The sequence below is a fragment of the Ricinus communis genome, chromosome 7, assembly GCF_019578655.1.
Source record: "Ricinus communis isolate WT05 ecotype wild-type chromosome 7, ASM1957865v1, whole genome shotgun sequence".
In the NCBI taxonomy this organism is placed as follows: domain Eukaryota; kingdom Viridiplantae; phylum Streptophyta; class Magnoliopsida; order Malpighiales; family Euphorbiaceae; genus Ricinus; species Ricinus communis.
The window spans coordinates 25,757,960-25,784,683 of NC_063262.1; the positions used below are offsets into that span (position 1 = coordinate 25,757,960).

A 26,724-nucleotide genomic window follows, 5' to 3' on the forward strand; every position below is an offset into this window, starting at 1 on the left:
TTGAAAATAGTGAATAAGGATAACATTAAAATATAAATAAAAAATTTCAGAAAATTCCATGCATGATTCTTTCTATAAAAATTACAGCACTATTTCAATTATAATTATTATTTTTATTTTTTATTTTTTATTTTATAATTCAGGTTACTTACAAAAGTAGTATTTTAGTGAACTTGAGCATGATAAATAATAATAAATTAACTAAATTTCATACTGAAAATTTAAAAAATGTATTAATATTAAAATTTAACAACAAATTGTTAAAAAAATTCCACTTTTCATAAACATTATCACTATAATAATATAATAAAATTTCTAGCATTAGTTTTATAATATCATTAAATTATATTAATATTTAAATTATAAAATAAAAATTTTGAATACATTTTGAGATAGTTATTAATATAAATGTAAAATTATAAAATAAAGAATTTAAAAAGATTTCAAAGCAGAAGTTGGAAATTTTATTGAAGGTCACTATACTGAGTGGCGACCTTCAAACAGTTATTTTGTTAAAGACAGCTTAGCCAAGGTGGACGGTCATATTGTCGACCTTATGTTGTTGGTTTCTTTCACCGTACCGCATGGCAAAAAAAAAAAGCATATGAGGAAATATTGGCAAATTCTGTCCTGTTCCTCGGTCTACCCTGCAGTATGGTCCAGAGACAGCATACATATAAATAAAAAATATTCATTATTTATAATCTATATATTTATTAATTTATTATTATAATTAAGTAGTTATAATTTTGTTATATATTTTTTAAATTATTAAAAATATTTATTTTTAAATAAAAATAATATTAATTTTTATGAAAGTTAGATTTATTATTTTTATAATGCATATTAAATATTTTTATAACTGATATAAGTAGTATCATTTATATGCATAATATTCATTAGTTTATTAATAAATATTTATTATTAATAATATTATATTCGTTAGTTTATTAAAATAAATATATATAATATAGACATATATAAATCGTTTTTATAGTTAATAAAAAAAATTAAACTAAAGATATCTTATAAATATTTATATTATAGTATAAAAATCTTTTAATAAAATAAAATAAATAAATAATAAAATATTTAATAAAATACTCAATACTAAATTATTAAATATCGATTTAGAAAAAGTACAAGTTGCAAATCTAACAGGATTATATTTATAATGTATTCCGGAATGAATCATATAAGCTCACAACCTCTTCCTTACCGACCCAATATATCTCGGGTTCCCTTTGGGTGCAAATACCAGCAGAATGAGCACATGGCACCATATCATTTAAAGGGTGAAGACAAAAGTTTGTAAATGATGGAAAGCCATATATTTTGTCTTTACCGGACAGGTTATATAAATATAATTAAATAATTATTAAAATATATATTAAGATTTGTTTATAGAATAGTATATTTGATAGAGATAAAAGATATTTAAAGTCTTATCTATTAGATAGACTTATATAAATATATTTACCTCTAAAGAGATTAAGGATGACTTTTTCTATATAAATTTCCGCAAAACCTAATTCAAAAGGAGGAGAGTTTTTTCCTTCATGCTCTCTACACCTTCCACCATTATTCTCTTTATACTTCTTTACAGTTTTCCATTAATATATCATTTTAATTTTCATTACTCTTTTTAGGATTTAAGTAGTTTTTCAAGAAGTGAAGAGTGATGACCAATCTTCTTCCTATTTGAAAAAAATTCTTTATATAGAGGGAGTTTTTACTTTATTATTTTTTATCTTTTTATTAATACCGTGATCATTGGGTTAAATATGTTATACTAATTTTTATAAGTGTTTAGTTTACCCTTTTCACTTTTGTATGAACCTTATTATTTATTTATTTATGAATGATTTCTTTATTAGTTTCAGTTATTATTGTTAGTTAATCATCATATTAATTTAGCAATAGTAATTCTTATGAAAATCTTTAGGTTAAAAGTATTATAAACATCATATTTTCTTTAATCTATGTTAGTATAAGAAACCTAAGTTGCATCATTAGCTTCAGTGATTTAGGAAAAAAGACACATAACTATCTCATTCATTAGATTTAGACTTAAAGTAAAATAAGAAAATTACTAAGTAAATGGCTAGATCAAATACTGTTTTTAACATATAATTTTAGATCAAAATCATTTACATTTGCATTGCATATTTATTTATTATTTAGTTACTTTACTTTATGAATATTACTCTCTCAACATACTGATTCAGAGTGTTTAGATTTACTTTTATTGTTTTGTGTTGATAATTAGTCTTTATAATAATTGGCCTCATAGTTCATTGAGAGATCGACCTCGTGGTGAACTTATCATTACTATAGAAACAGTTTGTGTACTTGTGAATATTAAAAGACACATCCGTTAAAAAAAAAAACCTAATTAGAAATTATATGTATTATCATTAATTTTATTTGAATTGTCAACTCATCTATTGTTATCTATTTATTAAATTGAAAAAATAAATACAATAAAAAATTATAATTTCAAAAAAAAGAAAATTGAAATTTTATTTTAGATGATATTTATATTAATAAATAAAAGACGATTTTTTTAGGGTGGATGGAATATTTAATAAAATTTATAACTGGTAACGAATTGGCATACATATCATTGGAAAAATACGAAATTAATTAGAACCATCATATTTTTATCGAACAATTAAAAATTCAATATTCATGGATGGGTAATACTGTAGTAACCATATATATGTGTGTCTGCGATTGTGTTACTGATTGCTTCTGAAAGTCGAAAGCTATGGAGAAACAGATAGCAATTATAGGAGCAGGTGTGAGTGGACTTCTTGCCTGCAAATACACACTCTCAAAGGGCTTCCAGCCCATTGTTTTTGAAGCAAAAAGCAGTCTCGGAGGAGTATGGACTAAAACTGTTGAGACCACAAAGCTCCAAACTCCAAAACCAATATATCAGTTTTCAGATTTTCCATGGCCAGATTCAGTAACAGAAGTCTTCCCTGACCAATCTCAAGTTCTCGATTATCTTCAATCCTATGCGAGCCATTTTGATTTGCTTAAGCACATAAAGTTCAGTACTAAAGTTATCGGCATCAGCTACGAAGGTCCGTCCGATGAAGAAATGAAGTCATGGAGTTTGTGGGGTGGCAATGGCGAGGCCTTCAGCTCAAGAGGGAAATGGAAAGTTGAAGTGCAAGACACTCAAACCCTTTTCAATGAGGTATATATTTTTAACCCTTTTATCCTCCAGCAGAATATAAATAACTGACAAACTATAATCTAATCAAGGATATAAACAGGAATTCTCATATCTTTTTCTTCACTTTCCAAAAAATTAAAGGGATTAAACTTTATTAGTATGAACATTTTATATTAATTCTATATTTGATGTCCAATCTTAAGGGAATAAAAACAGTGTATTATTTAGAGAGATAAGTAAACTTTACTTCATAAATAATCATTATTGGATAATGAATTTTTCTGGGTAATAAAAATAAAGCATAATGGTGAATCTCCTTTTATCTTATAAACAAGGTAAGCGAAAGTAATTAATTAAAAAGCAAAAACATTTTCTATACTAATTGTCCATTTGTTGGTCTGGGAATAAAAGGATAAGGGCAATGGATAGGGGGAGAGAATTTTTGTTTTTATTTTTTTTATTGTGTTTGAGAAAAATAAATAATTAAAAAGAGAATAAAACTAATTGAAAAAATAATTTGAACTGCCGAATAACAGCTTGACTCTATAATTGATAAAATAATTACATCACAAAAGCCTTATCAAATTAAACTATCATTGAATTATTAACTGACCATGTGATGGATTATCCTAAAATGTAACCAAAAAAAACACAGATATACCAAGTGGACTTTGTGATCCTATGCATAGGGAGGTTCAGTGATGTTCCAAATATACCAGAATTTCCCATTGGGAAGGGCCCAGAAGCATTTCATGGGGAAGTGATTCACGCCATGGACTATATGAACATGGATCCTGAAACTGCTCGTAACTTTCTCAAAGGGAAGCGAGTGGCAGTCGTTGGGTTCCAGAAGTTTGCACTGGACATTGCCATGGAGTGTTCTGCAGTAAATGGTAAAAAGCTGTTCTATATAGTTAATTATCATACCGTTTTAAGTCTATTTTGATTTTGCTTGGGTTCTGATGCCCATCTGAAGGTGAGAAATTTACCCAACCAACTTCAATCTATTTTCCAAAATAATTGCTCTGGTCCCAGGTACAGATTTTGTCATATCTAATGATTTCTTTTGGGCGTTAGACAGATGTGGGATCCATCTTATAGTATGGTGCCACTGTAACATATTATGCTATGTGTTAATTTTGTTTCTAGGACAACAAACACAGTAGCTGACTGGGTTGCTACTATAAACAAAAAAAAGGAAAGAAAAACTCAGTTTTACGTAGAAACAAACTAACCATAAGATAGATATAAAGTAGTGTTCAATCAGAGTTTTACATGAGTAATCCTACAACACCTATCAATATTTATTATCCAGTAATATTTTGAAGTTAAAAAGAAGTGATTTTGTAAAAATATTATATATCATATTAAATAAACTAAAATTTAAATAAATATTAAGGAGATGTTTAACATTTTTCATTTTACATATGCTACCTTAACTAATCTGCCTTTCTTTTCAGTTTATACATTTATAAATCTGGTTTTTACTATTTGTATAAAATTTTAAAACATGTAAATAAGATGATTAAAATATATTTAAACTAACTAAGATTTTAAGTTCGAGTCGCGGTAAAACTATTGAGGTAGTGTTTTATAATCGGTATTTGTTTCTAATAATTTACTAAGTGTTGTTTTCATATTTTTTATTTATTTTTTTTTTCTCCTCATGTTATCTTGGTGGTTTATTAATTTCTTTCATTCTTATTTTTGTCTAATTCTTTACCCATATATTATTTAATTACTTTTTTCTTTCAATTATGTTATTTTACAAAATTAAAAAATAAATAAAAAAGCAAATAGTTGGTAAAAGACAGAAAAACAAAAAAAATGATACCAAATTGATATACCTATATTCTATCACCCATTAGCTAACAAACTATTGGAAATATGACATTAAATAGAGATATTTCATTCTCAAAATCTATTTTAGTTAAAAAGAAACAGAAATCCTTTAAAAGGAAAGAAAGAGTATGGATCGTGTTTGGCTAATAAAATTTTTTAGGAGGGCAAGAGAATTTAATGGAAATGATTCTTTTTTTATTTTTCTTTTAAAAGTTAAAATTGATTACACGCTAATTTAAGCTATAAAAAAATTTAATTTATAAAAAAAAATTAATATCGAATTAATTATCATTTTTATCTCTATTATTGTAATAAAAAGATTTAAAATTAGTTAATTCTCCTCCATCCTCTTTAATGATTATTTTCCTATAACCAAACACAATAGAATAAAAATATTTTCTTCCATTCCCTTCACTTTAAAATACCTTTACCTCCCCTTCCCTCTTCATTGCTAAGGAGAAGAGCAAGTAAATCTGTAGTTGTGGAGTAGGAAGCTTTCTCTTCCTATAAGAAGAGGCATGCTGCAAGAAAGAAAAAGGATGAAGAAAAATAGTGACGAAAATGACTAAGAAAAAGAAAAAGAAAAAGCTGTTGTCTTTGTTTCATGTTTTAAGTTTGTAAGTCTGCAATTCATAAATTTGCAGTAATAGATTCATGTTATTTCTCTCTTTTGCAACTTGTGTTTTGTCATGTTAATATTTCAAATTTCTGTTTTATGTTTTGTGAAGGCTAAATGAATTTCCATTCCAGTTTTCATCACAAACTTTGGTGGTTTAAATTCATCAATTTTTATGCAAGGATTTGTCAACAAAAACAAATTACTTCTAGTATATACCTCCAAATTGTTTAACATCTTTTCTATGAGGCCATGAACATCCATTAAGGCATGTGTTTTCCTGATTTAAAGTTGTCTATATTGCAGGGATCGAACATCCATGCAGAGTTTTATACAAGACTGCGCATTGGAATCTTCCCGACTACCTTCCATGGGGAGTTCCTTTAACCTATCTTTATCTTAACCGACTCGCAGAGCTCCTACTTCATAAGCCTGGTGAAGGTTTTCTGTTCAGCCTCTTGGCAACAATTCTTGCTCCTTTGGTAAATTTATTTTCTCCTTTTCATTGAACACCTTTTTCAGTTTTTTTTTTTTTTCTTAATTACATACAAAGGTATCTAATTGATTAATAAATATACAGAGATGGGCTTTCTCTAGATTTGTTGAAAGCTATGTCAAGAATAAGTTTCCATTGAAAAAATTTGGCATGGTACCCAAGCACAGTTTTCTTCAAGATTTCAATTCCTGTACGATTGCAATAGTGCCAGAAAAGTTTTATGATAAAGTTGAAGAAGGAAGCATCACACTGACAAAAGCTCCAAGCTTTAGCTTCTCCAAAGTTGGCATTATTATTGATGGTCACAACCAACCTCTAGAAACTGATCTGGTGATATTAGCTACAGGATTTAAAGGTGAAAAGAAGCTCAAAGACATCTTTGTCTCCAAAACCTTACGAGAATGGTTTGCTGGGTCTCCTGATGCAGCACTTCCCCTTTACAGGTTAGCATTATTGTTATTGTTTTTGGTTCCTAAAATTATAAATTAATCCTTAAAGACACCTAAATGATTAAGACAGACTCGGATGGCTACGAAGTTTGAGGTACTTGTCTAAATATAATTGAATTTACTAGTTCAATTGCTTATCAGATTCAACTAAAAAAGAATCGTATAACTTCTTTATGCAACTACAGGGGAAGAACTAATATACATTTAAGCCTCATTTTATTTCGCTAGTAAAATGAAGCATAAATGGTGGTAATTCTCAAAACATGCATATAAATACATGCAAATGCACTATTATTAATGGAATTCTTATAATCAAAGACTATGTCTTTAAGATTATTAGATGGATTAATGTTTTGTCTCTGTTTGTTTGTTGCTCAGAGAATGCATTAATCCGCGAATTCCACAGCTAGCAGTAATTGGATTTTCAGAAAGTCTTTCAAACATGTTTACTTCAGAGATAAGATGCAGATGGCTGGCAGGGCTTCTTGATGGAAAATTCGAAGTGCCTAGCATAACAGAGATGGAAAAGGATGTGGCAAATTGGGACAAATACAAGAAGAGATATGCAGGACCTTATTACAGGAAATCAAGCATTGCTGCTCTTCATATTTGGTACAATGATCAACTTTGCAAAGACATGGGATGGAACCCCAAGAGAAAGAAAGGATTTCTTGCTGAACTGCTCGAGCCTTATGGACCCATGGATTATGTTTCTCCTTGAAACAGTCGTTGGCGATTTCACATTTTCTAATTGATTTCTCATATATATTATTCCATGCCCTTCAATTTGCTTTTCTGTAAGGTGGACCATGAATTTGAATCTGTAATAAATATTTTGGCCTGAATTAAGCAAACAATCCAAAATAAAGGGTCATCATAGTGATCAATGGAAAGGGCTTGTTCGGCCACCATATGAGTCACCTAACAAGTTTTTTTTTTTTATTTACAGAATTGAAAGACCAAACACATGATCTTGAGCTAGAACTGCACCAAGAGCATGGTTCTTTATAGTAATAAAATTATTATAGCTGTCAAGGAACATTATTATTGGCGTAAGTTGAAAATAGATGAAATCAGTATTATAAAATTAAATTTGAATAGCTATATTTTTTTAATAACTTAAAATCAAATCGAACTCAAACAATTCCGATGGTTTTGTACCCATACATTCAATTATTAAAATAGATGTACATAAAAAAATTAATAAGTTATAGTTATTCATTGATTAAAAATTAATTATTTAATAATGAAATTTATTGATTGTTTTATTAAAATGAATTGATTTTCTCAGTTTATTAATTAGAACTAAATTAAGAATTAGAATAATAGAAAAGAATTCTATTCCAATTAAACTAAATGTTACTTTTCTTTAATCAATAATGTTTATAAGATTAGTAATAACTTTTTAACTTAAAATCCTAACCGTTTATATTTGAAATATAAAGACTTAATATTTAATAACTTGAATAATAAGCTTAAAAAATAACGGGGTCATTTAATTTCCCACAAAGTAATAAGATATTCAGTAAGCTTTCAGACTTGTTTACTTTAGACATGAAAAGCATATGGCTGCGGGAGCTTCTAAATAAGTGGTCGGAATTCATTATAAAAGCAACAGTTTTGTGTGGATGCGTTTTAAACACCCAAATCTTTTCAGAAACATTTTTTTACCTTTTAAAAATCTACAAATAAAAGTTTGATATATTTATTCTTTTTAAAAGAAAAATAAATAGTTGAAAATATTAAAAACAAAGTGTAAATTAAAAAGTTAAATACTTAAGAAAAACACACACACATATATATATATATATATAGATAGATAAATACTTTCCAACTTTTACATTTATTTTTCTTTTCCTACATAGATATAGAGGTTAATATTTCTAATTTTATATTTTAATTTATAATAAGTAATTTTTATTTTTATCAAAAAATTTTATCATTAATTTTATAATAATCAATTTTTATCGATTATGTCATATTATAATAAAATATTTTTAAAATTAATACTCATGTCATATATTTATATCGATAAATATTAATAAAGAATGCATATTTGGTTAGAACATTTTTCTAATATTTTATTTTACTTTCTTAAAAAAATTGCAATCTACTCCCTCAGAAAGCTGGTCCTACATATATATATATATATGCCGAGCTCATAATAAAATTATGCGGTCCGCAATCCACACAGTATTTCATATTATCATATCCCAGTCAAAAATATTTTAAAATAAAAGTTTAGAAAAATATTTGTCAAATTAGGACAAATTCAAAAAGAGATATGGGGACCATACTGCCAAAAATTATGTATTGGCACATCTATGTTTTAGTATGTTTTTTCTCTATCAATCTGTAAATAATTAAAAACATTATATATTAATCTCTTTTTTCCTTAATCTTTTTTATACTCTTCTATTAATTTTATTAAAATTTAAAAAAAAATAGAATGTAATAGAAAAATATAAAATTAATTTTTAAATTAAACTAAATTTCAGAAAGTATTCATAATTAGTCCAGAAAGAACCAATGAGTACAAAATCAAAAATAAGAAAAGATATCCCAGAAATGCCGACAAGATGGCATATGCCACCTCCAAATTTTTAATTTCGCTTATAAACAGGCCATGAATTGAGGCTTGAAACAAAAAAAGTGTCCCTTAAGAAAAATTTGAGTAATCTGATAAGTCAGAATCAAATCTTCCCAACGTCACAAATTGTTGATTTTTTTTATGTAGTTGAGACTCAGTTAGTCAAGTTTTTATAAAATATTTCTTACATATTAAAATTACGTAAATTTCTCAAAGAAAAATATTTTTATGTAAATTAAATTAAAATTTTATAATTTGTACCAATTTTTTATTTTTTATATAGCATATAATATGTTTACAAAATCACATTGTTAATAAAAAATGATATATCTAAATATTAAGATAAGTTTTATAAAACTATTGTATAGTACAAATTGATACAAATGAAAGATGAGATAAAAAATAGTGGACTAAAATTATACTTTTGAACTTAATGTCTCAATAATTGCAGTAATTTAACAATTTTGAAGCCTTTAAAATACTGCAAAATCCAGCTATATATGACCCCTTTGCGTATATAGTTAAATTCAAATGCTCAATTAATAACTGGAAGTCAGATTTTTAGATGATTGTGCCAGTGATTAATATATGCAATGCAGTAATATGCAGAATACAGTTTGAGTAATTAGGTTGATGAAAATAGAAGTAAACTGAATAAATAAAAGTTAGCATTTATAAGATGTTCATAGTTTTTATTATTTAACAATTTAGAATCTCAAAAAATTCAATAAGATTATTTGAGCAGAACATCAAACGTGTTTAATAAAAATAATACAAAATACAGCAAGTTAATTAAATATTTTTATATTATGAGTCATAGAGTGAAGTTGAATGATCCAAAATGGAGAAGTCGTGGGGTATTTTTTTATAATCCAAAAGCTCAATCCTACCTTGATATTGTTGTTGTGTTTTAATGGCAATTTATGTGTACGAGTCCAGAACCATATTAAATCAGTTTCTGAGATTTTCCAGCTATCAGATCCAAATCTATATTGGAACCAAATGTAATTGACTAAAGACATTATCCATTTTTAACTATATTTTAATAGACACGAGATACATGTATACATACTATATATTGTTAAGAATTTTTCATGTATGTACGTGTGTGTGCATAGAGTTAATTGCTCCTGAAACCTGAAAGAAGCAACAATGGAGAAACAAATAGCAATCATTGGAGCAGGTATCAGTGGACTTGCTGCCTGTAAATACACTCTCTCAAAGGGTTTCAAGCCCATAGTTTTCGAAGCAAGAAGCAGCATCGGAGGAGTATGGGCTAAAACTATTAAGACTTGTTGTCTCCAAACTCCAAAACAAGAGTATCAGTTTTCAGATTTTCCATGGCCAGATTCAGTAACAGACGATTTCCCTACCCAACAACAAGTCATGGATTATCTTCACTCATACGCAAAGCATTTTGATTTGCTGAAGCACATCAAGTTCAACACTAGAGTTATCGGCATCGATTATGAAGGTCCTTTAGATGAAGAAATGGAGTCCTGGAGCTTGTGGGGTGGCAATGGTGAGGCCTTCAGTTCTAGGGGCAAATGGAATATCGAAGTACAGGATAACCAAACCCTTTCCACTGAGGTAGGCGTAAGCATTTTTTTATCTTTAACCATTACGTGTTTTATTACATAATTTCAATTGATGCATGGACGTCTTCACAGTAATTTCAGTTCTTTACAGTGGCATTATTTTTCTTTAGAATTCATTTGATATAGTTATAGGGAAATATCATTTAACATGTGATGGCTTTTTCTTTTTTTTTCTTTTTTTGGAACATGTGGTGGCTTATATTTGTTATGGTGAAATGCAACAAAAACAAAGGTATACAAAGTGGATTTTGTGATCCTTTGCATAGGGCGGGCCAGTGATGTTCCAAATATCCCAGAATTTCCTCCTGGAAAAGGCCCTGAAGCATTTCATGGTAAAGTGGTACATTCGATGGAGTTTTATGACATGGATCATGACATTGCTCATAACTTCATAAAAGGAAAGAGAGTAACAGTTGTGGGTTTCCAAAAATCTGCATTGGACATTGCAACAGAATGCTCTATAGCCAACGGTAATACCCTGAATAGCTGATTATCATATATCCTATATTTTAATTTGGAAATCTCTAGTTTTTTAATTTAATAAAAGAGTTAGTGAGGATTTTTCTACTATATGTAACATTTGCACAAGCTTCATCTTTTATTTGAAACTAAAAAATGAAAGTTTTAGGTTTCTTTCTTTATCACCCTTCTGCTGCATACATTCAACTTTACTTTAAGTTTTTTTTTTTTTTCTTGTTTTATCTACACTGCAGGGATTGAACATCCATGTAGAGTTTTGTACAAGACCGAGCACTGGCATATTTCTGACGAATTTCCATGGGGAGTTCCTATAACATATCTGTACCTTAATCGCTTCTCCGAACTTCTGGTTCATAAGCCTGGTGAAAGTTTACTTCTGAGTCTCTTGGCAACAGTACTTACTCCTTTGGTATAAAATCCTTTTCTTCAATATTTTTTAATTTTCTTTTATCCCTTAGATAGTAATTTTCAGAATTAAAAAGCTAATAAATTTTTATCTAATAAATTTACAGAGATGGGCATGTGCTAAATTTGTTGAAAGTCATATCAAGCATAAGCATCATTTGGCGAAATATGGAATGGTACCAAAGCATGGTTTTCTTGAACAAATCAATTCCTGTTTGCTTACAACATTGCCAGACAAATTTTATGATAAAGTTGAAGAAGGAAGCATCATATTGACAAAAGCTCCAAGCTTTAGCTTCTGTAAAGAAGGCATTATTGTTGATGGTCAGACCCAACCTCTAGAAACTGATATAGTCATATTAGCTACAGGGTTTAGAGGTGATAAAAAGCTCCAAAATATTTTTGTTTCCAAAGCCTTTCAAAAATATATTGTTGGATCTCCTAATGCAGCGTTTCCCCTCTACAGGTTAGTAGATTCAGTCCTTGAGATTTGATAAGAAAAAGAAACAACTTTACACTTCTAATCCTTATGAAAATAAGATATTTTTATTATATTCATATGATGTTTAAAATTTGCCTTTAGTTTGTTTTCTGAAACATTATATATAATTATATTCCAGGCCTGATTATATATGTTGTGAAATACTTTAGTTATTGAAATTTAAATGCTTGTTATGTTTGTATTATTCAGGGAATGTATTAACCCTCGAATCCCACAACTAGCAGTACTTGGATATTCAACAAGTCTTTCAAACATGTTCACTTCAGAGATAAGAAGCCGATGGCTAGCAGAGCTTCTTGATGGAAAATTCAAGATACCTAGCATTAAAGAGGTTGAAAAAGATGTGGCAAATTGGGACAAATTCATGAAGAGATATGCAGGACCGTATTACCAGAAAGCATGCATTGGCGGCATTCATATTTGGTACAATGATCAACTTTGCAAAGACATGGGGTGGAACCCTAAGAGAAAGAAAGGATTCCTTGCTGAACTATTTGAGCCTTATGGACCTTTGGATTATGCTTCACTTTAAAGATAGCTTGTCCAGATATGTGTACCTATATTAGGTTCATATGGATCAATACTCGAGTGAAGTGAGTTTCACCATGCTACAAGTATGGCCTATGATCATACGTAGAAAGTGTCTGTTGTTTGGGTCTGCTACTATATGTGTGTGTTTTCATGTTGCAAGTTCAGGTTTATGGAGTCTGTTTGTTGGGTTCTTTTCTTCTTTTACTAATAAGAAGTTTAATATACACATATGAAGAATAATCCAATTTAAATTACAAGGTAGCTTGACTGCCTCTTTCTTATACTTACAAGCAAAAAACAAATGTGCAAAATAAAAATCTTATGCACATATATATCCATAGAGAAACAAATGACAATAACAAATTAGAACAGTTTGGCATCTAAATATCAGTATACCATAAATAAATTTTTATGTGCATTATAGATAACCAATATTATTTTACAAATAACCGATATAGATCGGTTAAATTCACATAAAAATCAAATAAGTTTAACAATTCTCTAAATATAAATTCAATTTTATGGCATGGTAAAATTCAATAGAATAGATCTTAAATAAAGTAAATTAGATGAAATATAGAAAAAGTTGCAAGTGGGGCTTAACTTATTCTTGAGTTAAGCCTATTTATTATCATGATTTAAATTGTCCTTTTAGAAAATATCCATATATGAGCCTTGTAGCGACCCTTTATAGACATCTTTTCTTTTCTTTTTTTTCTTGTGGTAATGATAAGTTTGCACATACATTATAGACCTACTGTATTTTCTTGCAAGTTCACATATTTTGACAGTTTGAAACTGGTAAACTGGCCACTTTCTTTCCTCTCAATGTTAAACTTGAAGCAAACGATAGTTCTCCTTCACTGAAAAATGCTACTTCGAGCATTCTCAAGCAAATGCTTAGGATAACAATTGATATCTGATGTTAATGACCCTGAAGTATATTAATATTGTTTGTAGAGCAAATGACAATTAATGGTCAAGGTAAAGTAACTTTGACATAGACTATTATCTTAGATGTAGTTTTGATAAGCAATTAATTTTATTAAATTAATATTAAATGCTAAGGATCTTAGTTATTGGGTTTAAATGATGAAGTTCAAAATGATGGAGGTTTCTAAAAGAAAAAAAGTACAGGCTTGGGGGCTTATTTGAATTTTTCCCTGTTGTTTAGGGGCTTATTTACATAATAAGGCTAATAATAAATAAATAAAGCTTTTGATCCACTATCAATCTAACCATATCTGTTAAATAAATAATTAAAAAGTGCATTATTAGATATATTTTATATTACATATTCTTTTTTAAGTGGTAGTATTACATATTTTGGAATTTTTGGAGATGTACATGATTCACATGGTCAACTATTAATGGCTTTTCATATTGTAAATGGTAATACTTTATATGTATATCCACACACGCAATATCAACTACTAAATTTCTATATACTTTATTAAAAAAAAAATTCTATATATACTAAATTTATATATGCATTATTCACAAGGCCAAGTAAACTCATTTATTAACTAATTATTTATTTAATTAATTTTTAAAAAAATGATTGGTTAGTTAATAATAGACATGGCAGAAGTATAGGCTAATTTGGCTTAAATAGTACTCCAAATCTCAAATTGATGAGGTAACACGTTATCATATCCGATTGGTAGCTATCAAATCCATCTTTTAATCATCAAATCTAAACAAATTTTTTTCCCATTCCTTTTTAAATACAAAATTTGATTTGAGATTTTACTTAAACTTGTAAGCCTTATAACTGCAAGTAATACATTTATATAGATGTAATGAAAAAACCGATCAAATTGAAAAATTGATATAAAATTAAAAAATTAATTTTATGTGTAATGTTTATATTCATTATATATCTAGTATTAACTTATATAAATTTAATTAATATATTAATTAATAAATTACTTTAGTATAATTTGTACAAACATATTTAATATATTAATTAATAAAAAAATCTCTTATTTAAAAATAAGTATAATTTTAAAAAATATATTAATTATATTATCATTATTATTATTAATCTATTGACTAATTGAAGAAAAAAATATATCAAAAATATTTAAAAAATTTAATATGGTTAAGAATTAAAAAATTTAATTAACTGTACCGTAAATACCGGCTAACCGATACCAAAATTTAAGTTTAAAATTAATGAATTTAAAACCTATATATGGTTAAGTTTTTAAGAATGGCCAATGAATCAGTTAATCAAACTGTGATCAATATATATATATATAACTACAATAACTTTATTTTAATTCAAAATGCTGGAAAAAAACCACAAATTACATGCCAATCTAGGATAGGAAACACCAATCCTATCGTGAAACAGCCACTATTGCAAAATAAAAGGAGGATCAGACAGAAAGTGAAGTCCTAAAGGTAAAGATTCAAATAGATGGGGAACCAATCTGCAGCACAATTAGCCTCTCTGTAGGAATGTTGAATTAACACTTGTCAATCAAGCACAAGCGGCCTCTTTATGTCCAAAATCAAAGCAATATATATTTTAAAATTTCAGAGTTATAGATATCTTTATTTTTAAAAAAATATAAAATTTGAGTCAAGTTTATATAAAATACGTCAGTCTATCATTTTTATATAAAATTATATATTAAAATATTTTTACTTAAATTTCTTAAAGAAAATTACTTTTATGTAAATTAATTTAAAATTTTATAATTTGTAATCAATAAACATAAATATATTTAAAAGTTACTGAAACTACAATATTTTAGAATTCACTATATATATACATCGGTACTTTTTCTTTTGAGGATCTCAAAATAATTTTCAAGTTTTAGGAATAATTCGTAAAATTTCATTTCCATCGAAAATTGAATTAAGTTTTTCCGTATTTCGACTAAAAAATCTAAGAAAGACATTACTGTCGAGATAATCACGGAAAGCATTAGAAAGGGAAAACTCATTTTGTCTAAGGGCAACAATTTATATATATTAAATTTTAAAACAGAATTTTTTTGACATGTGTCATTATTTTAATAATTTTTATTTTAATATAAATTTATTTTTAGCATATAAAACTTAAAATTATATATAATTCTATGAGCTTTTGAGTAATTACCTGTTTTTTTAAACATTAAATTTTGAGTTCATTTGATCATTTAATAATGTGAAGTTGTGAAGCCATTAGAAGGTAAAGCTGAGTGTAAGATAGCTGAAAAGAAAGAAGGAAGAAGTAAAGAACAAAAATAATGCAACTGTTTTTATTTATTGGTAGAATACATTACGATTTCTTATTAGTTTATTTGCCAATTAAGTTGCACAGTGGAGACAGCTTATTTTTCCCAATTTGGTACTGTGAAGAGATTAAGAAATGCAAGCAATGGAAAGGTTTTACCTTTTCTTAAAAATTAATATTGCTGTCTCATGGCCATTTATAACCATTAGTAGAACAGGTTTTCAGATTTGCCAGCTATCAGATCCATTTTTTATTTCATGGAACCAAATCCAACTGACTAAAGAAATGATCCATTTTTTTAATTATTTTTTATAAACACAAGAAACCTGCATTGCATTTATAATATATATGTGTATGAAATTGGTAGCTTCTGAAAACTGAAGGAAGCAAGCAACAATGGAGAAACAAATAGCAATCATAGGAGCAGGCATCAGTGGACTTGCTGCCTGTAAATACACACTTTCAAAGGGTTTCAAACCCATAGTTTTTGAAGCAAGAAGCAGCATTGGAGGAGTATGGGCTAAAACTATTAAGACTTGTTGTCTCCAAACTCCCAAACAAGACTACCAATTTTCAGATTTTCCATGGCCAGATTCAGTAAAAGAAGAGTTCCCTACCCAACAGCAGGTCATGGATTATCTCCACTCATATGCAAAACACTTTGACCTGCTCAAGCACATCAAATTCAATTCTAAAGTTACAGGCATTGACTATAAAGGTCCTTCAGATGAAGAATTGGAGTCATGGACGTTATGGGGTGGCAATGGTGAGGCCTTTAGCTCTAGAGGCAAATGGAATGTTAGAGTCCAAGATAACCAAAACCTTTACAGTCAGGTAGGTGCAAGCATTTTTGTTTTATTTTATTTTATCATTATAATTGTATGATTTGTTACACATATTTCGGAAGAGGAAAACAAATTTGAGAATTTTAATATGAATGATTTTTAAATATTTATTATTATGTAATGGCTTAATTTTTCTTTTTTTGTTATAGTAAAGAAAGAACAGGTATACCAAGTGGATTTTGTGATCCTTTGCACAGGATGGGCCAGTGATGTTCCAAATGTTCCAGAATTTCCATGTGGGAAGGGCCCTGAAGTATTTCATGGTAAAGTGATACACTCCATGGATTACTATGACATGGATCATGAAATTGCTCGTAACTTCCTGAAAGGGAAGCGAGTAACAGTCGTTGGCTTCCAAAAATCTGCACTCGACATCGCAATGGAGTGCGCTACAGAAAATGGTAAATTCTAACCACATTTTTTGCTTTGTTAGGAAAACAATTTGATTAGAACTCTAATAATGTCTTATTATTATATTTTGACTACGTGCAGGGATTGAACATCCGTGCAGAGTTTTATACAAGACAGCACATTGGCATATCTCTGACGAATTTCCATGGGGAGTGCCTTTACCATTACTATACCTTAATCGTTTCTCAGAACTCCTGGTTCATAAGCCCGGTGAAGGTTTTCTTCTCAGTCTATTGGCAACAATCCTTGCTCCTTTGGTATATAGGATTATTTTTTGAGTTTCTTTTTCAGTTTTTTGGTTCTTTTTTATCACAGAAAATGATTTTTCAGAAGTAATAATTTAGATCCAATAAATTTAACAGAGATGGGCGAGTGCTAAATTTGTTGAAAGCCATATCAAGCATAAGCATCCCTTGGAAAAATATGGAGTGGTACCCAACCATGGTTTTCTTGAACAAATTAATTCTTGTTTGCTCACAACGTTACCAGAAAAATTTTATGATAAAGTTGAAGAAGGAAGCATCGTACTGACAAACGCTCCAAGATTCAGCTTCTGTGAAGAAGGCATTACTCTTGATGGTCAAACCGAACCTCTAGAAACTGATATAGTCATATTAGCTACAGGATTCAGAGGTGATAAAAAGCTCCAAAACATTTTTACGTCCAAATTCTTTCAACACCGCATAGTTGGGTCCCCTAATGCAGCACTTCCCCTCTACAGGTTAGTACTGTTTTTGTCCTTTCAGCTATGTTTATTCAAGATCCGGTGGATTATGTTTTGTTTTGTTTGTGTTGCTCAGGGAGTGCATTAATCCCCGGATTCCACAACTAGCAGTAATTGGATATTCAGAAAGTCTTTCAAACATGTTTACTTCAGAGATAAGATGCAGATGGCTGGCAGAGCTTCTTGATGGAAAATTCAAGATGCCCAGCATAAAAGAAGTGGAAAAAGATTTGGAAAATTGGAACAAATTCAAGAAGAGATATGCAGGACCATATTACCATAAATCATGCATTGGGGGTCTTCATATTTGGTACAACGATCAACTTTGCAAGGACATGGGATGGAACCCCAAGAGAAAGAAAGGATTCTTTGCTGAATTATTTGAGCCTTACGGACCCCTGGATTATGCTTCACCTTGAAATTGGTTGTCCGAGTCTCATAATGCAGCAAGTGGGGCCTGGGCACTCATAGAAGTGTGATTCATGAAAAACTACAGTTCGTTAATCTAGTTGTTTGGGTCTGCTGTTATATATTTTTGATAAGAGGTGTAAATGGTGATAAGTGATTTCATATGTTATTGTCACCTACAATAAAATGAATAAACCACAGAAAACTTTGCATCATATTTCTTCAACGATAAAAGTAATTCTTGATAAAGAAAACACAAATAAAATACTAGAATTTTAAGAAAGCAAAACATGGAAAATAAAAATCATGCATATTTATATATATTGTAGCCATGGAGAAATAAATATGCAGTTTTCATTTGCAAATATCTAATTCCAAATAGGCAAAGATATACATTTGGCAGAGAGAAAGTAACAGATTCTCTACTTTACAAAGTAAGGAAGGTTAAGGACATAGAGAAGGAAGTAAGCCCAAATGACACCAGAAATTCCACCGAAGAAGAATCCTCCAGTAAACTTGGCCCATCCATCGGCAGTTTGAAGCTGGTCAGGCTCCTTTTTCCTTCCTGTCAATGTTAAACTTGGTGCAGTGGATGGTTCTCCTTCATTGAATGATGCTACTCCATACATTGTCAAGCAAATGCTTAGGATAGCAACTAGTCCTCCTGCTGCCAATGACCCTGCTGCTCCTGCAAACTCTGTGTTCCTTAATGGGCCGGCCTTAACAAATGGACCAACGAGGAGGAACCCGTGGGCCAAACCGACCTCGATTCCACGGAGGAGAGGGCTGACTGCTGTCCTGTACGCAGGTAAGTTGGAGAGGTACCAGGCGATCAATGGGCTTGATGTTACTGGAGTTTCAAGGCTTCCGATGAAGGGGTCTCCATTGATTGGTTGAATTACTTGGAAAGTTGGCTGCATAGTGAACCAAATTATTACTAGCAGCCACATAGAAATTGGCTTTGATGTATAAGACGCAAACATTATACAGATTCTGTGAAACTTTGTTTCTTCTAACAATGTCAGGTTAGCAATCAGTTAAAACTATGTTAAGAGTCTTCACATCCATAATCATTTGACGAATCAAACTGGGATAAATAATTCAATCAAAACCCAACTGCATGTTCAAATTTGCACGGTGCTGAAAGGCAAGAAAGTTTACCTTTTCTGACTGAATGGCCTTGACAGTGAAGGAAGTAGCCCTCTTAGCGGGTGAGACTCTAAATGGATTACCAGAAATACCTCTAGGAACACCCAATCCCCTTGTCACAGAAGAGGCAAAGCTACTTTTGAGCTGGCTAGCCATTGGGGAAGCAGTGGTAGCCATGATCTGAATTACTTCCTTTCTTTTTTTTGTTAAAAGTAAACTTGAGATACAAATATGTACCAAAGGGAAAGGGGAGGAGGAGGAGGATATAGGATTTTGGTGTGCTGAAGCTCAAGGAGTATCTATTGCTTACAAACTTGTGGTTGTGATTGATGATGTGTCAAAGTTGTGTGATTTTCATTGGATGAGTATTTGTTTTGTATGTTGATACCTTATCCTTAGCTTATCCACAATATTTTAACATGGTATCTGTGAGGCTATAATATGAACTTATTTAATACCTTCTTCTTCACCCAACCATTTACCATTTTCCAAATGCCAGAGGTGAACCCACAACATTGAGTCTAGCCTCCATTTAAATGCCCCCAACTCTTATTATTAGGCATAGTAATAATATAATTATACTCCAAACAACCCTATTTACCACCCTTCTTATTGACTTGTAAGATTTTATAATAAATATACACGTGTATATTATATTATGCTCAAAAGATAAATTATTATGGACTATTTCTGTTTTAAAACATATTATTTAATTAAATACGTTTCATTTCGTATAAGATTTAACATGATTTGCAAATAATTTTTATTTATCATGAAATGTAAGAATGTATTAATGAAATAAGATTAATAAATGATTTGCTATACTAATTACCATTTTTCAACACAAATTAGTAAAATTATAAATTGACCATAATTGCGGAGGAAAAAGAAAAAGGAAATTAGAGCTCGTAAAACGCGGGCGTTTAGAGGACATCGCTCTCCGTTAACTATCGAAGAGTTCTTTTGATAGGTACCAGCAGTCTGTATGTCTTACTTTGATATCTATACACACTCAGAAAGCAAGCCCTGAAAATGGCAATGCGATTTCTTAAGCTTCCATTAATTTCGCGCTATTGTAATAATTATAACTCTTCTAGTAGTTCAAGCTTCGTCTCCTTATCCAAATTCTACCCAACTCGTCTTACTGGTACAGCCTCTCATTTTGCTTTGACTTCTTGCTTTATTTTCTCTCAGTAGTTTTGACAAACACTTGGTGATACAATGAAATGGTTCCATGTAATTGCCTACCTTTTTGCATTATCTATTATTGGGTTCTAATCATTTTTTTTTTCAGTTAAGTGGGTCAAGCCAGAGATGCAGTTTTCCTTTAGAAGCTTTGCTGTTGCAAAGACGGGAAAGATTCAAATACCTAAAAAGTAAGCTTACTCCATATCGCTTGTCAATTTTGGTTCAAGTTTGTTTCTTCATCTTGTTCACCAGTTTCTCATGTTATAAAATATTTAGACTTCATACTTTGATATAACAGTTGGTGTTGTTCAAAGAAAAGATATAACAGTTGTTCACTAAATCTGAAGGCTTTTCTGAATCATAAAAAGATTTGATAAATATTGGATCCTTTTGTTGCAATTATATCATCTGAGATTCATATCCAAAGCACATTTAGCAGTTTTATACATTCCTTTTGTCATTTCTTACTGATGTTAAACGTTTAGGAAAAGGAGGCTGGATGAAATATGCCTCGAAAGGTTCCAGCAATACAGCCGAACGTTTATACAATCGTGGATTTTACAAGGTTAGCCATTTTGGATTCCGTTACTTGGTTATTTTAAAATTTACATAAATAAAATGGGTTGGTAGTGAAAATGGTTGACGATTTCAGAGCCAACAATCACATGTTGAAAATCTTCATTCTGATAAGGATATGACGAAAGCTTGTGTTTATTCCTTTGACTGTAGCTTTAAGAAAAAGTGCATGTGCCTAGCTTGTTGTGTCATTGCGACACTTCACTAGTGCTCTGGGTGTCTACATGTCTGAAAAATTTCTTTCTTTCGCTACTCCATTTTTATGTATGCCTACGCGATTTAGTGCAATAGTATCTACTTGAACAAGCTTGTCCTGTAAACTCCTGAGTTTTCGCTCATCATATGCATGAGCATAATCATTTTTTATGTTTGAAATTTTTTCGGTTGCTTCTTTTTCTGTAGGCAAAGTATTTGTGGATGGGAAGATGGTGAATAAAGCTGGCACACCTGTCTCTGACAAAGCTGTTGTGGAGATAATGGCTGAAGTTCCAAAATATGTATGTAGGTGATTACTCCCCCTTAAAGGACCTGTCACCATATGAAACTTTAATCTTTCTGCAGTAACCTTAGTGAGCTAAAATGCTGAGTATATGCTTTTTCCTTCTATTCAGAGCAGGACATAAGTTAGAAGCTGCCATTGAACAGTTGGGTGTTGATGTTGCTGGCAAAGTAGCTCTTGATTCGGGGTTGTCAACTGGAGGATTTACTGATTGCTTGCTTCAGTATGGTGCATCATTTGTATATGGAGTTGATGTAGGTTATGGACAGGTATAGATAATCTCTGTTTCTTGTTTTGCTCTGCCTGTTTGCCGAAGTCATAATCATGATTATCAGTTGCTCAATAAATTAGAGTGTAAAGATCAGACATGACCTGTTAAGTTGATGGTTCCTTAGTGGTCGTTGATGGAATTTAGACTGACTTCTTCATAGGTGGCAGACAAAATTCGCCGAGATGAACGTGTATCTGTGGTAGAAAGGACAAACTTAAGATACCTCTCTGGACTCCCCCAAAAAGTTGATTTGGTGACTCTAGACCTCTCATTCATCTCTATTTTGCTGGTAAGGCTTCAAAAATAGGTAAAGCATTATGTTGCCACATTACAAACTTTTGGGTGGTTACATCGACTTGTGGCCTTATCTTCCTCTGCAGATAGATTCCGCTTAATCTCATGGTCGTGCCCTCTTGTAATTTCCTAAATTATGCACTTTGTGGTGCATTAAAAGTATTTATGTATTTTATGCAGGTCATGCCTGCTGTAGTTAATGTCATGAAGGAAGACGCAGCATTAATCACCCTGGTAAAACCCCAATTTGAAGCTCGGAGATCACAAGTAAGAAACCAGTTTTCTTCTTCATTACTTTTATTAGGAGAAATTCTTTAGTATGTTTTTCTCTTGCAACCATGATAAGTGATGTATTTAGTTATTGAAAACTGAGAGACTGAAGTTTAGCAGATTGTTTCTATAAAACTGAAAGTGAAGCTACCTTCTTAATTTTTGGGAACTGTCTGCAGTTTCATAAATTCTGTCCAAAAATCCCCTATTCACGTTGTCGGATGTGGTCATATAAAACTTTATGTCATTTAAAATAAATAGCAGCCTTTTGTATGTTTGCTACATTCTGTTTGTAATTATAAAAAACAACTATTGAAGTTACGCCAGGTTTATCACTTGTGGTAAGGCTGCCATTGTATTATTGGTAAAAGAAAATGCACCAAAAAGGTACATTTGATGCTGAAACATTTTCCAAAATCTTTTTTTGCTTTTGTTGCTAGGTATGTGTTGTGGGTTTATAATGCTCAAGTGTTGCCATGGTTAGCGCTGTCTTTTCTATGTAACTTGCAAATTAGCTATTGTGCCTCTTGGGAGATGCTGCTTAACCTAACGATTTGAAGCTAGGTGGTCATTGCTTGTGCACAATCACATAATAGTGTAACATAATTATTGTCACCATCTAAATTACAAATATGGTTTATTGGTAATCTTTGCAGGTAGGAAGTGGTGGAATAGTAAGAGATCCGGAAGTCCACAAAGAGGTATGGATTTTTCTCCCCTCTTTCCAATAACACCATGCAATTTTGGACAACTCTGACCGAGCTCTATGCTATTCCAGAATATTATGGAGTCTTTAAAATTCACAATCATATTTGAAATTTGACCTAACAAATATGAGCTCTGTTATGAATGTAATATCTGTGGTATGCTGATTTTATTAGTTATGGAAGAGAGAAGCCAAGTGCACCACATACATTAAGCTAACCTTTGTACCCAGTATGTTTGTTAATGTTATATGTATATCATTAATCAACTTTTGTGAACAATGCAATGAATTTATCTTCCGGATTTTCACTGATAATTGAGATTCTTAATAAACACAACTTGATAGGCCTAAGTTTGCTGCAGGTTCTTGAGAAGATTATAAAGGGTGTGGAGAACTTTGGATTCTGCAAGAATGGGTGGATCGAGTCACCTTTAAAGGGCGCTGAGGGCAATACAGAATTTCTAGTTTACTTTAGTCGAACACCTGAGAAATGTACAGAATAATGTGTTTTCATGTGGAAGAAGATGCTCTACATTAGCTCGGATGTAAAAGTTTCACTCAGGCCCGCACAGAGTGATTACATGCTAAATGGAGTTTGACGTAAATCCACAACAGAAAAAAGCTTGATTCCTCCAAGTCTTGATACTGTAAATTTTGGTGAGCGTTTTTTTGATCTAGAGCTGAAAGTGCAGGAAATGAGAAAAAAAAAAAAGAAAAACCAAGTTTAGTGCCCTTCTATATGGAGTGCAGCATTCAGTAGGGTTCTGTACTTGTAAAACATTTGATTGTCAGGTGTGCACACTGATGGCTGCACCATGCATGCAATTTAGCGATTTTGATAAGTCGGCCACCCTTTTAACATGATATTTCCCGCCTCTTTTCTCAACAAGACACAAGCCTCCTGGTCTATTTTGTGCGATGATAGTTCTTAAATAGAAATTTTTGCACCAAATGTCTCTGCAAAAGAGTCAAATTCTTTAACCGTCTCTATTCTTTTGTACAAGGCATAGACTAGCCATCACTTACAGTATGATCATTTACCATTTCTATAGGAATCCTAAGGCTAATCACCTGGCCAGCAACGGAGAACCATGACACTAGATATAGTTCAATTGCCACTCTCTTTTCAGCAGACACAGCATCGCCAAGGAAAAGCAGCCTCATCCATTCGCTGGTCCCACAGGGATGTAACTTGTGCCATGGCCTGTTTAAGTATGGGTGCTCCTGTATTCGAAATGAATCAGTACTGCCAAATTATAAACATGATCTCAGTAACTAAAGGAGTGTCTTTCATAAGTAAAACAAAAATGCGACGGCCAGTGCCTTATTAATCTCAATTGCATAAACAAGGATTAATTGGCATGCATCCGAATTTGAGGCCTATTTCAGTAGCCACACACCTTGCTAATGTCAAACAAAACCTAAAACATATAAATGCCATAACATAAACCACCTGCAGTATCTTTCATGTCACAACTAACCCACTTTACTCTTAACCAAAAATACAGATATAATATCATCAAATGGTATGTGATAAGAACATGATATCCAGTTGTCTATTTCCTAGCATCATGTGCAACGAAAAAACAAAACAAACTAGCACGTAGACTGCTCGATAACATGTGTAAGAAATTACAGAAATCATGAGCTGAAAATGACATAGGAGGAATTATGGACTATGCCACAGTAAAGTAATGAAAAAGAAAGAAGGAAAAACATGCCTCCTGAGTTATAAAAGTCCATTTTGATTCCAGCAACACCTTTGCAGAGCAAGTAGGAAGGTCCTTTTCGATTTCGTTCAACTGCAGAGGCCGTCCATCTGTACAACAAATTAAAATCAAATTATATAATGTATGGAAAATGCTCCAAACAACAAAACAACACAGCCAGTAAATTTTATCTAATAGCAGAGTTATCTTTAGTTACATAATGTAAGAAATTTTAATATCAACAGCAGCAGTAAGATTGGAATGTCAATCAGGTAGCAGATGCAAATCTAATAGTTCGGAATCTTCAAAACTGCAAATCATATGTATATAGAGGTGAACATACCACTACAATATCCTCGGAAATAGAGCACTGGAACCCTGTAAGAATTACTATAGACTATATGGAAATCATAGTAATGCACTTGATGATGACTGCTGTATACCTTGCAACAGTGAACAAAAGTTATGAATAATCAATTATTACAGAACTTCCACAATTATGTCTTTGCATAAAAATGATACATATGAAAGAAAGAAATATAGACAAAAAAAAATACCAAAGTGGCATCATCGTCAATTGCCTCTTCCTTCCCAGAGAAATTGACCTCTTCTTCCCTGGTGCAATCACTATTATCCTGACAAAACATAATTAAAATTCACATTAACAATCTATGTGACAACACCCTGTGGTGCTGAGGAGTAATTAAGAACATCGCTGATATTATTACATAATAATTCTCAAGAACAGGAAGACACATCTTCTCCAGCGACAAGAATCCTTCTACCTAAGACAGAGCAGCCATGAGACAGAGATAGATAGAGTATTCAATTGAATTGAAGGGTTGTAAGAAGATAACTTGTTGAGAAGCAACATAAGGTCGTTTTGGTGCATTAATCCATGACCAAGGTGGGGAAGCAGAGTTGATCCTTTTCCATTTCTCTGCAAAAGTATGGGCAGCAGCAATAAACTGTTTCAATGAGAGTGTTCCATCCCAATATGAATCTACTTCCATGGTTCCCTCACTCGGAATCTGTTAATATTAGGGTTTCAAAGATATTAAGAAAGACTTACAAAGTCAATATCATAACCAAACAGAAAGCTAAATCACAAAATAAAAACTAAAAGCAAAAAAGCCAGCAAATTCTTTTGATCAGCTCAATCAATCAGACTCCTTTTCAAATTCGGTTATTGTTGTTACGAAGGTTTTCATACCCGCCAAATCAAGTACAAGCTCCAAGCTTTAATCGGGTCGAATCCGAATTGAATATTATCAAATAATATGAAACGTTAATAGAATTAGAATATTTTAAAATATATTAAAATTAATAAGATTAATTATATTTACAAGTAAGGTGCTGTAAAAGCATAATCAAATTTTAAGATTACATATTTTATATGCTTTCTTTTTAGTAATAACATAATAATATCAAGTGATAAAAGAATGCTGAGGTCAAAATTTTAGAACAAAATAGTAATTAATATATTATGATTTTCTTACGTTTATATTATTTTTAAGAAATAAGAAAAATAAAAAAGAGATTAAAAGAGATAACTAGTTAATTGCATAATTATAGAGCTTTTTTAATTAAATTTTAATTTAGATTAATTAGAATTATCCATATAAATCCTTTTTCTCTAACACGTCTAAATAGTTAATTGATGAATCAATTATGTGGATTGGTTGAATTGAAATTTTAATTCCTGCAAGAGATCAAACTCGATGAGTAATGATGACAGTGTCTGTCCAT

At 30.8% G+C, this 26,724-nt stretch overlaps 6 protein-coding genes across 10 annotated transcripts; 4 read left to right on the top strand and 2 right to left on the bottom strand.

The window, feature by feature from the left end:
• Positions 1 to 2,669: 2,669 nt before the first annotated feature.
• Positions 2,670 to 7,510, top strand: LOC8259720 (probable flavin-containing monooxygenase 1). The gene is made up of 5 exons (XM_002527235.4): positions 2,670 to 3,208; positions 3,843 to 4,080; positions 5,952 to 6,127; positions 6,226 to 6,584; positions 6,969 to 7,510. The coding sequence occupies exons 1-5, from the start codon at positions 2,771 to 2,773 to the stop codon at positions 7,309 to 7,311; spliced, it is 1,554 nt and encodes a 517-aa protein (XP_002527281.1). The 5' UTR covers positions 2,670 to 2,770; the 3' UTR covers positions 7,312 to 7,510.
• Positions 7,511 to 10,285: 2,775 nt separating this feature from the next.
• Positions 10,286 to 12,983, top strand: LOC8259721 (probable flavin-containing monooxygenase 1). Its single transcript, XM_002527236.3, has 5 exons — positions 10,286 to 10,770; positions 11,011 to 11,248; positions 11,492 to 11,667; positions 11,771 to 12,129; positions 12,355 to 12,983. Exons 1-5 carry the CDS (start codon positions 10,333 to 10,335, stop codon positions 12,695 to 12,697), a joined length of 1,554 nt encoding a protein of 517 aa, XP_002527282.1. The 5' UTR covers positions 10,286 to 10,332; the 3' UTR covers positions 12,698 to 12,983.
• A 3,176-nt stretch (positions 12,984 to 16,159) lies between these two features.
• Positions 16,160 to 18,528, top strand: LOC8259722 (probable flavin-containing monooxygenase 1). Of its 2 annotated transcripts, none has more exons than XM_025158790.2 (5): positions 16,160 to 16,759; positions 16,934 to 17,171; positions 17,263 to 17,438; positions 17,544 to 17,902; positions 17,982 to 18,528. In XM_025158790.2, exons 1-5 carry the CDS (start codon positions 16,322 to 16,324, stop codon positions 18,322 to 18,324), a joined length of 1,554 nt encoding a protein of 517 aa, XP_025014558.1. In that variant the 5' UTR covers positions 16,160 to 16,321; the 3' UTR covers positions 18,325 to 18,528. The 2 variants fall into 2 exon arrangements, with proteins under 2 accessions (XP_025014558.1, XP_015579698.1); XM_015724212.3 differs by having other exon boundaries at positions 16,162 to 16,759; positions 16,925 to 17,171.
• A 76-nt stretch (positions 18,529 to 18,604) lies between these two features.
• LOC8259723 (photosystem I reaction center subunit XI, chloroplastic) lies at positions 18,605 to 19,743 on the bottom strand. The gene is made up of 2 exons (XM_002527238.4): positions 19,475 to 19,743; positions 18,605 to 19,227 (listed from the first exon to the last, which is right to left on the bottom strand). Exons 1-2 carry the CDS (start codon positions 19,637 to 19,639, stop codon positions 18,736 to 18,738), a joined length of 657 nt encoding a protein of 218 aa, XP_002527284.1. The 5' UTR covers positions 19,640 to 19,743; the 3' UTR covers positions 18,605 to 18,735.
• Positions 19,744 to 20,282: 539 nt separating this feature from the next.
• Positions 20,283 to 24,132, top strand: LOC8259724 (hemolysin A). The gene is made up of 9 exons (XM_002527239.4): positions 20,283 to 20,609; positions 20,757 to 20,838; positions 21,136 to 21,215; positions 21,629 to 21,731; positions 21,838 to 21,994; positions 22,157 to 22,285; positions 22,471 to 22,557; positions 23,217 to 23,261; positions 23,629 to 24,132. The coding sequence occupies exons 1-9, from the start codon at positions 20,495 to 20,497 to the stop codon at positions 23,767 to 23,769; spliced, it is 939 nt and encodes a 312-aa protein (XP_002527285.1). The 5' UTR covers positions 20,283 to 20,494; the 3' UTR covers positions 23,770 to 24,132.
• Positions 23,774 to 26,319, bottom strand: LOC8259725 (ubiquitin-like-conjugating enzyme ATG10). Of its 4 annotated transcripts, XM_002527240.4 has the most exons (8): positions 26,189 to 26,319; positions 25,833 to 26,006; positions 25,704 to 25,760; positions 25,533 to 25,610; positions 25,319 to 25,418; positions 24,988 to 25,085; positions 24,308 to 24,490; positions 23,774 to 24,223 (listed from the first exon to the last, which is right to left on the bottom strand). In XM_002527240.4, exons 2-8 carry the CDS (start codon positions 25,986 to 25,988, stop codon positions 24,173 to 24,175), a joined length of 723 nt encoding a protein of 240 aa, XP_002527286.2. In that variant the 5' UTR covers positions 25,989 to 26,006; positions 26,189 to 26,319; the 3' UTR covers positions 23,774 to 24,172. The 4 variants fall into 4 exon arrangements, with proteins under 4 accessions (XP_002527286.2, XP_025014559.1, XP_015579739.1 ...); XM_025158791.2 differs by lacking the exon at positions 26,189 to 26,319 and having other exon boundaries at positions 25,319 to 25,410; positions 25,704 to 25,756; positions 25,833 to 26,182; XM_015724253.3 differs by lacking the exon at positions 26,189 to 26,319 and having other exon boundaries at positions 24,338 to 24,490; positions 25,833 to 26,182.
• Between the last annotated feature and the right edge of the window lie 405 nt (positions 26,320 to 26,724).

What these genes read in the sequence shown, in the direction of transcription:
- LOC8259720 (XM_002527235.4), top strand. Translation starts at nt 2,771, where the DNA reads ATGGAGAAACAGATAGCAATTATAGGAGCAGGTGTGAGTGGACTTCTT. An exon ending in CTCAAACCCTTTTCAATGAG is followed by an intron (nt 3,209 to 3,842) that starts GTATATATTTTT and finishes AAAAAAACACAG; the next exon opens with ATATACCAAGTGGACTTTGT. An exon ending in CAACAATTCTTGCTCCTTTG is followed by an intron (nt 6,128 to 6,225) that starts GTAAATTTATTT and finishes ATAAATATACAG; the next exon opens with AGATGGGCTTTCTCTAGATT.
- LOC8259724 (XM_002527239.4), top strand. Translation starts at nt 20,495, where the DNA reads ATGGCAATGCGATTTCTTAAGCTTCCATTAATTTCGCGCTATTGTAAT. An exon ending in CTACCCAACTCGTCTTACTG is followed by an intron (nt 20,610 to 20,756) that starts GTACAGCCTCTC and finishes TTTTTTTTTCAG; the next exon opens with TTAAGTGGGTCAAGCCAGAG. An exon ending in ACAATCGTGGATTTTACAAG is followed by an intron (nt 21,216 to 21,628) that starts GTTAGCCATTTT and finishes CTTTTTCTGTAG; the next exon opens with GCAAAGTATTTGTGGATGGG.
- LOC8259721 (XM_002527236.3), top strand. Translation starts at nt 10,333, where the DNA reads ATGGAGAAACAAATAGCAATCATTGGAGCAGGTATCAGTGGACTTGCT. An exon ending in ACCAAACCCTTTCCACTGAG is followed by an intron (nt 10,771 to 11,010) that starts GTAGGCGTAAGC and finishes ACAAAAACAAAG; the next exon opens with GTATACAAAGTGGATTTTGT. An exon ending in CAACAGTACTTACTCCTTTG is followed by an intron (nt 11,668 to 11,770) that starts GTATAAAATCCT and finishes ATAAATTTACAG; the next exon opens with AGATGGGCATGTGCTAAATT.
- LOC8259723 (XM_002527238.4), bottom strand. Translation starts at nt 19,639, where the DNA reads ATGGCTACCACTGCTTCCCCAATGGCTAGCCAGCTCAAAAGTAGCTTT. An exon ending in AGGCCATTCAGTCAGAAAAG is followed by an intron (nt 19,228 to 19,474) that starts GTAAACTTTCTT and finishes TTCACTATGCAG; the next exon opens with CCAACTTTCCAAGTAATTCA.
- LOC8259725 (XM_002527240.4), bottom strand. Translation starts at nt 25,988, where the DNA reads ATGGAAGTAGATTCATATTGGGATGGAACACTCTCATTGAAACAGTTT. An exon ending in CTGTTCTTGAGAATTATTAT is followed by an intron (nt 25,611 to 25,703) that starts GTAATAATATCA and finishes ATGTTTTGTCAG; the next exon opens with GATAATAGTGATTGCACCAG. An exon ending in TTTCCGAGGATATTGTAGTG is followed by an intron (nt 25,086 to 25,318) that starts GTATGTTCACCT and finishes TTTGTTGTACAG; the next exon opens with ATGGACGGCCTCTGCAGTTG.
- LOC8259722 (XM_015724212.3), top strand. Translation starts at nt 16,322, where the DNA reads ATGGAGAAACAAATAGCAATCATAGGAGCAGGCATCAGTGGACTTGCT. An exon ending in ACCAAAACCTTTACAGTCAG is followed by an intron (nt 16,760 to 16,924) that starts GTAGGTGCAAGC and finishes GTTATAGTAAAG; the next exon opens with AAAGAACAGGTATACCAAGT. An exon ending in CAACAATCCTTGCTCCTTTG is followed by an intron (nt 17,439 to 17,543) that starts GTATATAGGATT and finishes TAAATTTAACAG; the next exon opens with AGATGGGCGAGTGCTAAATT.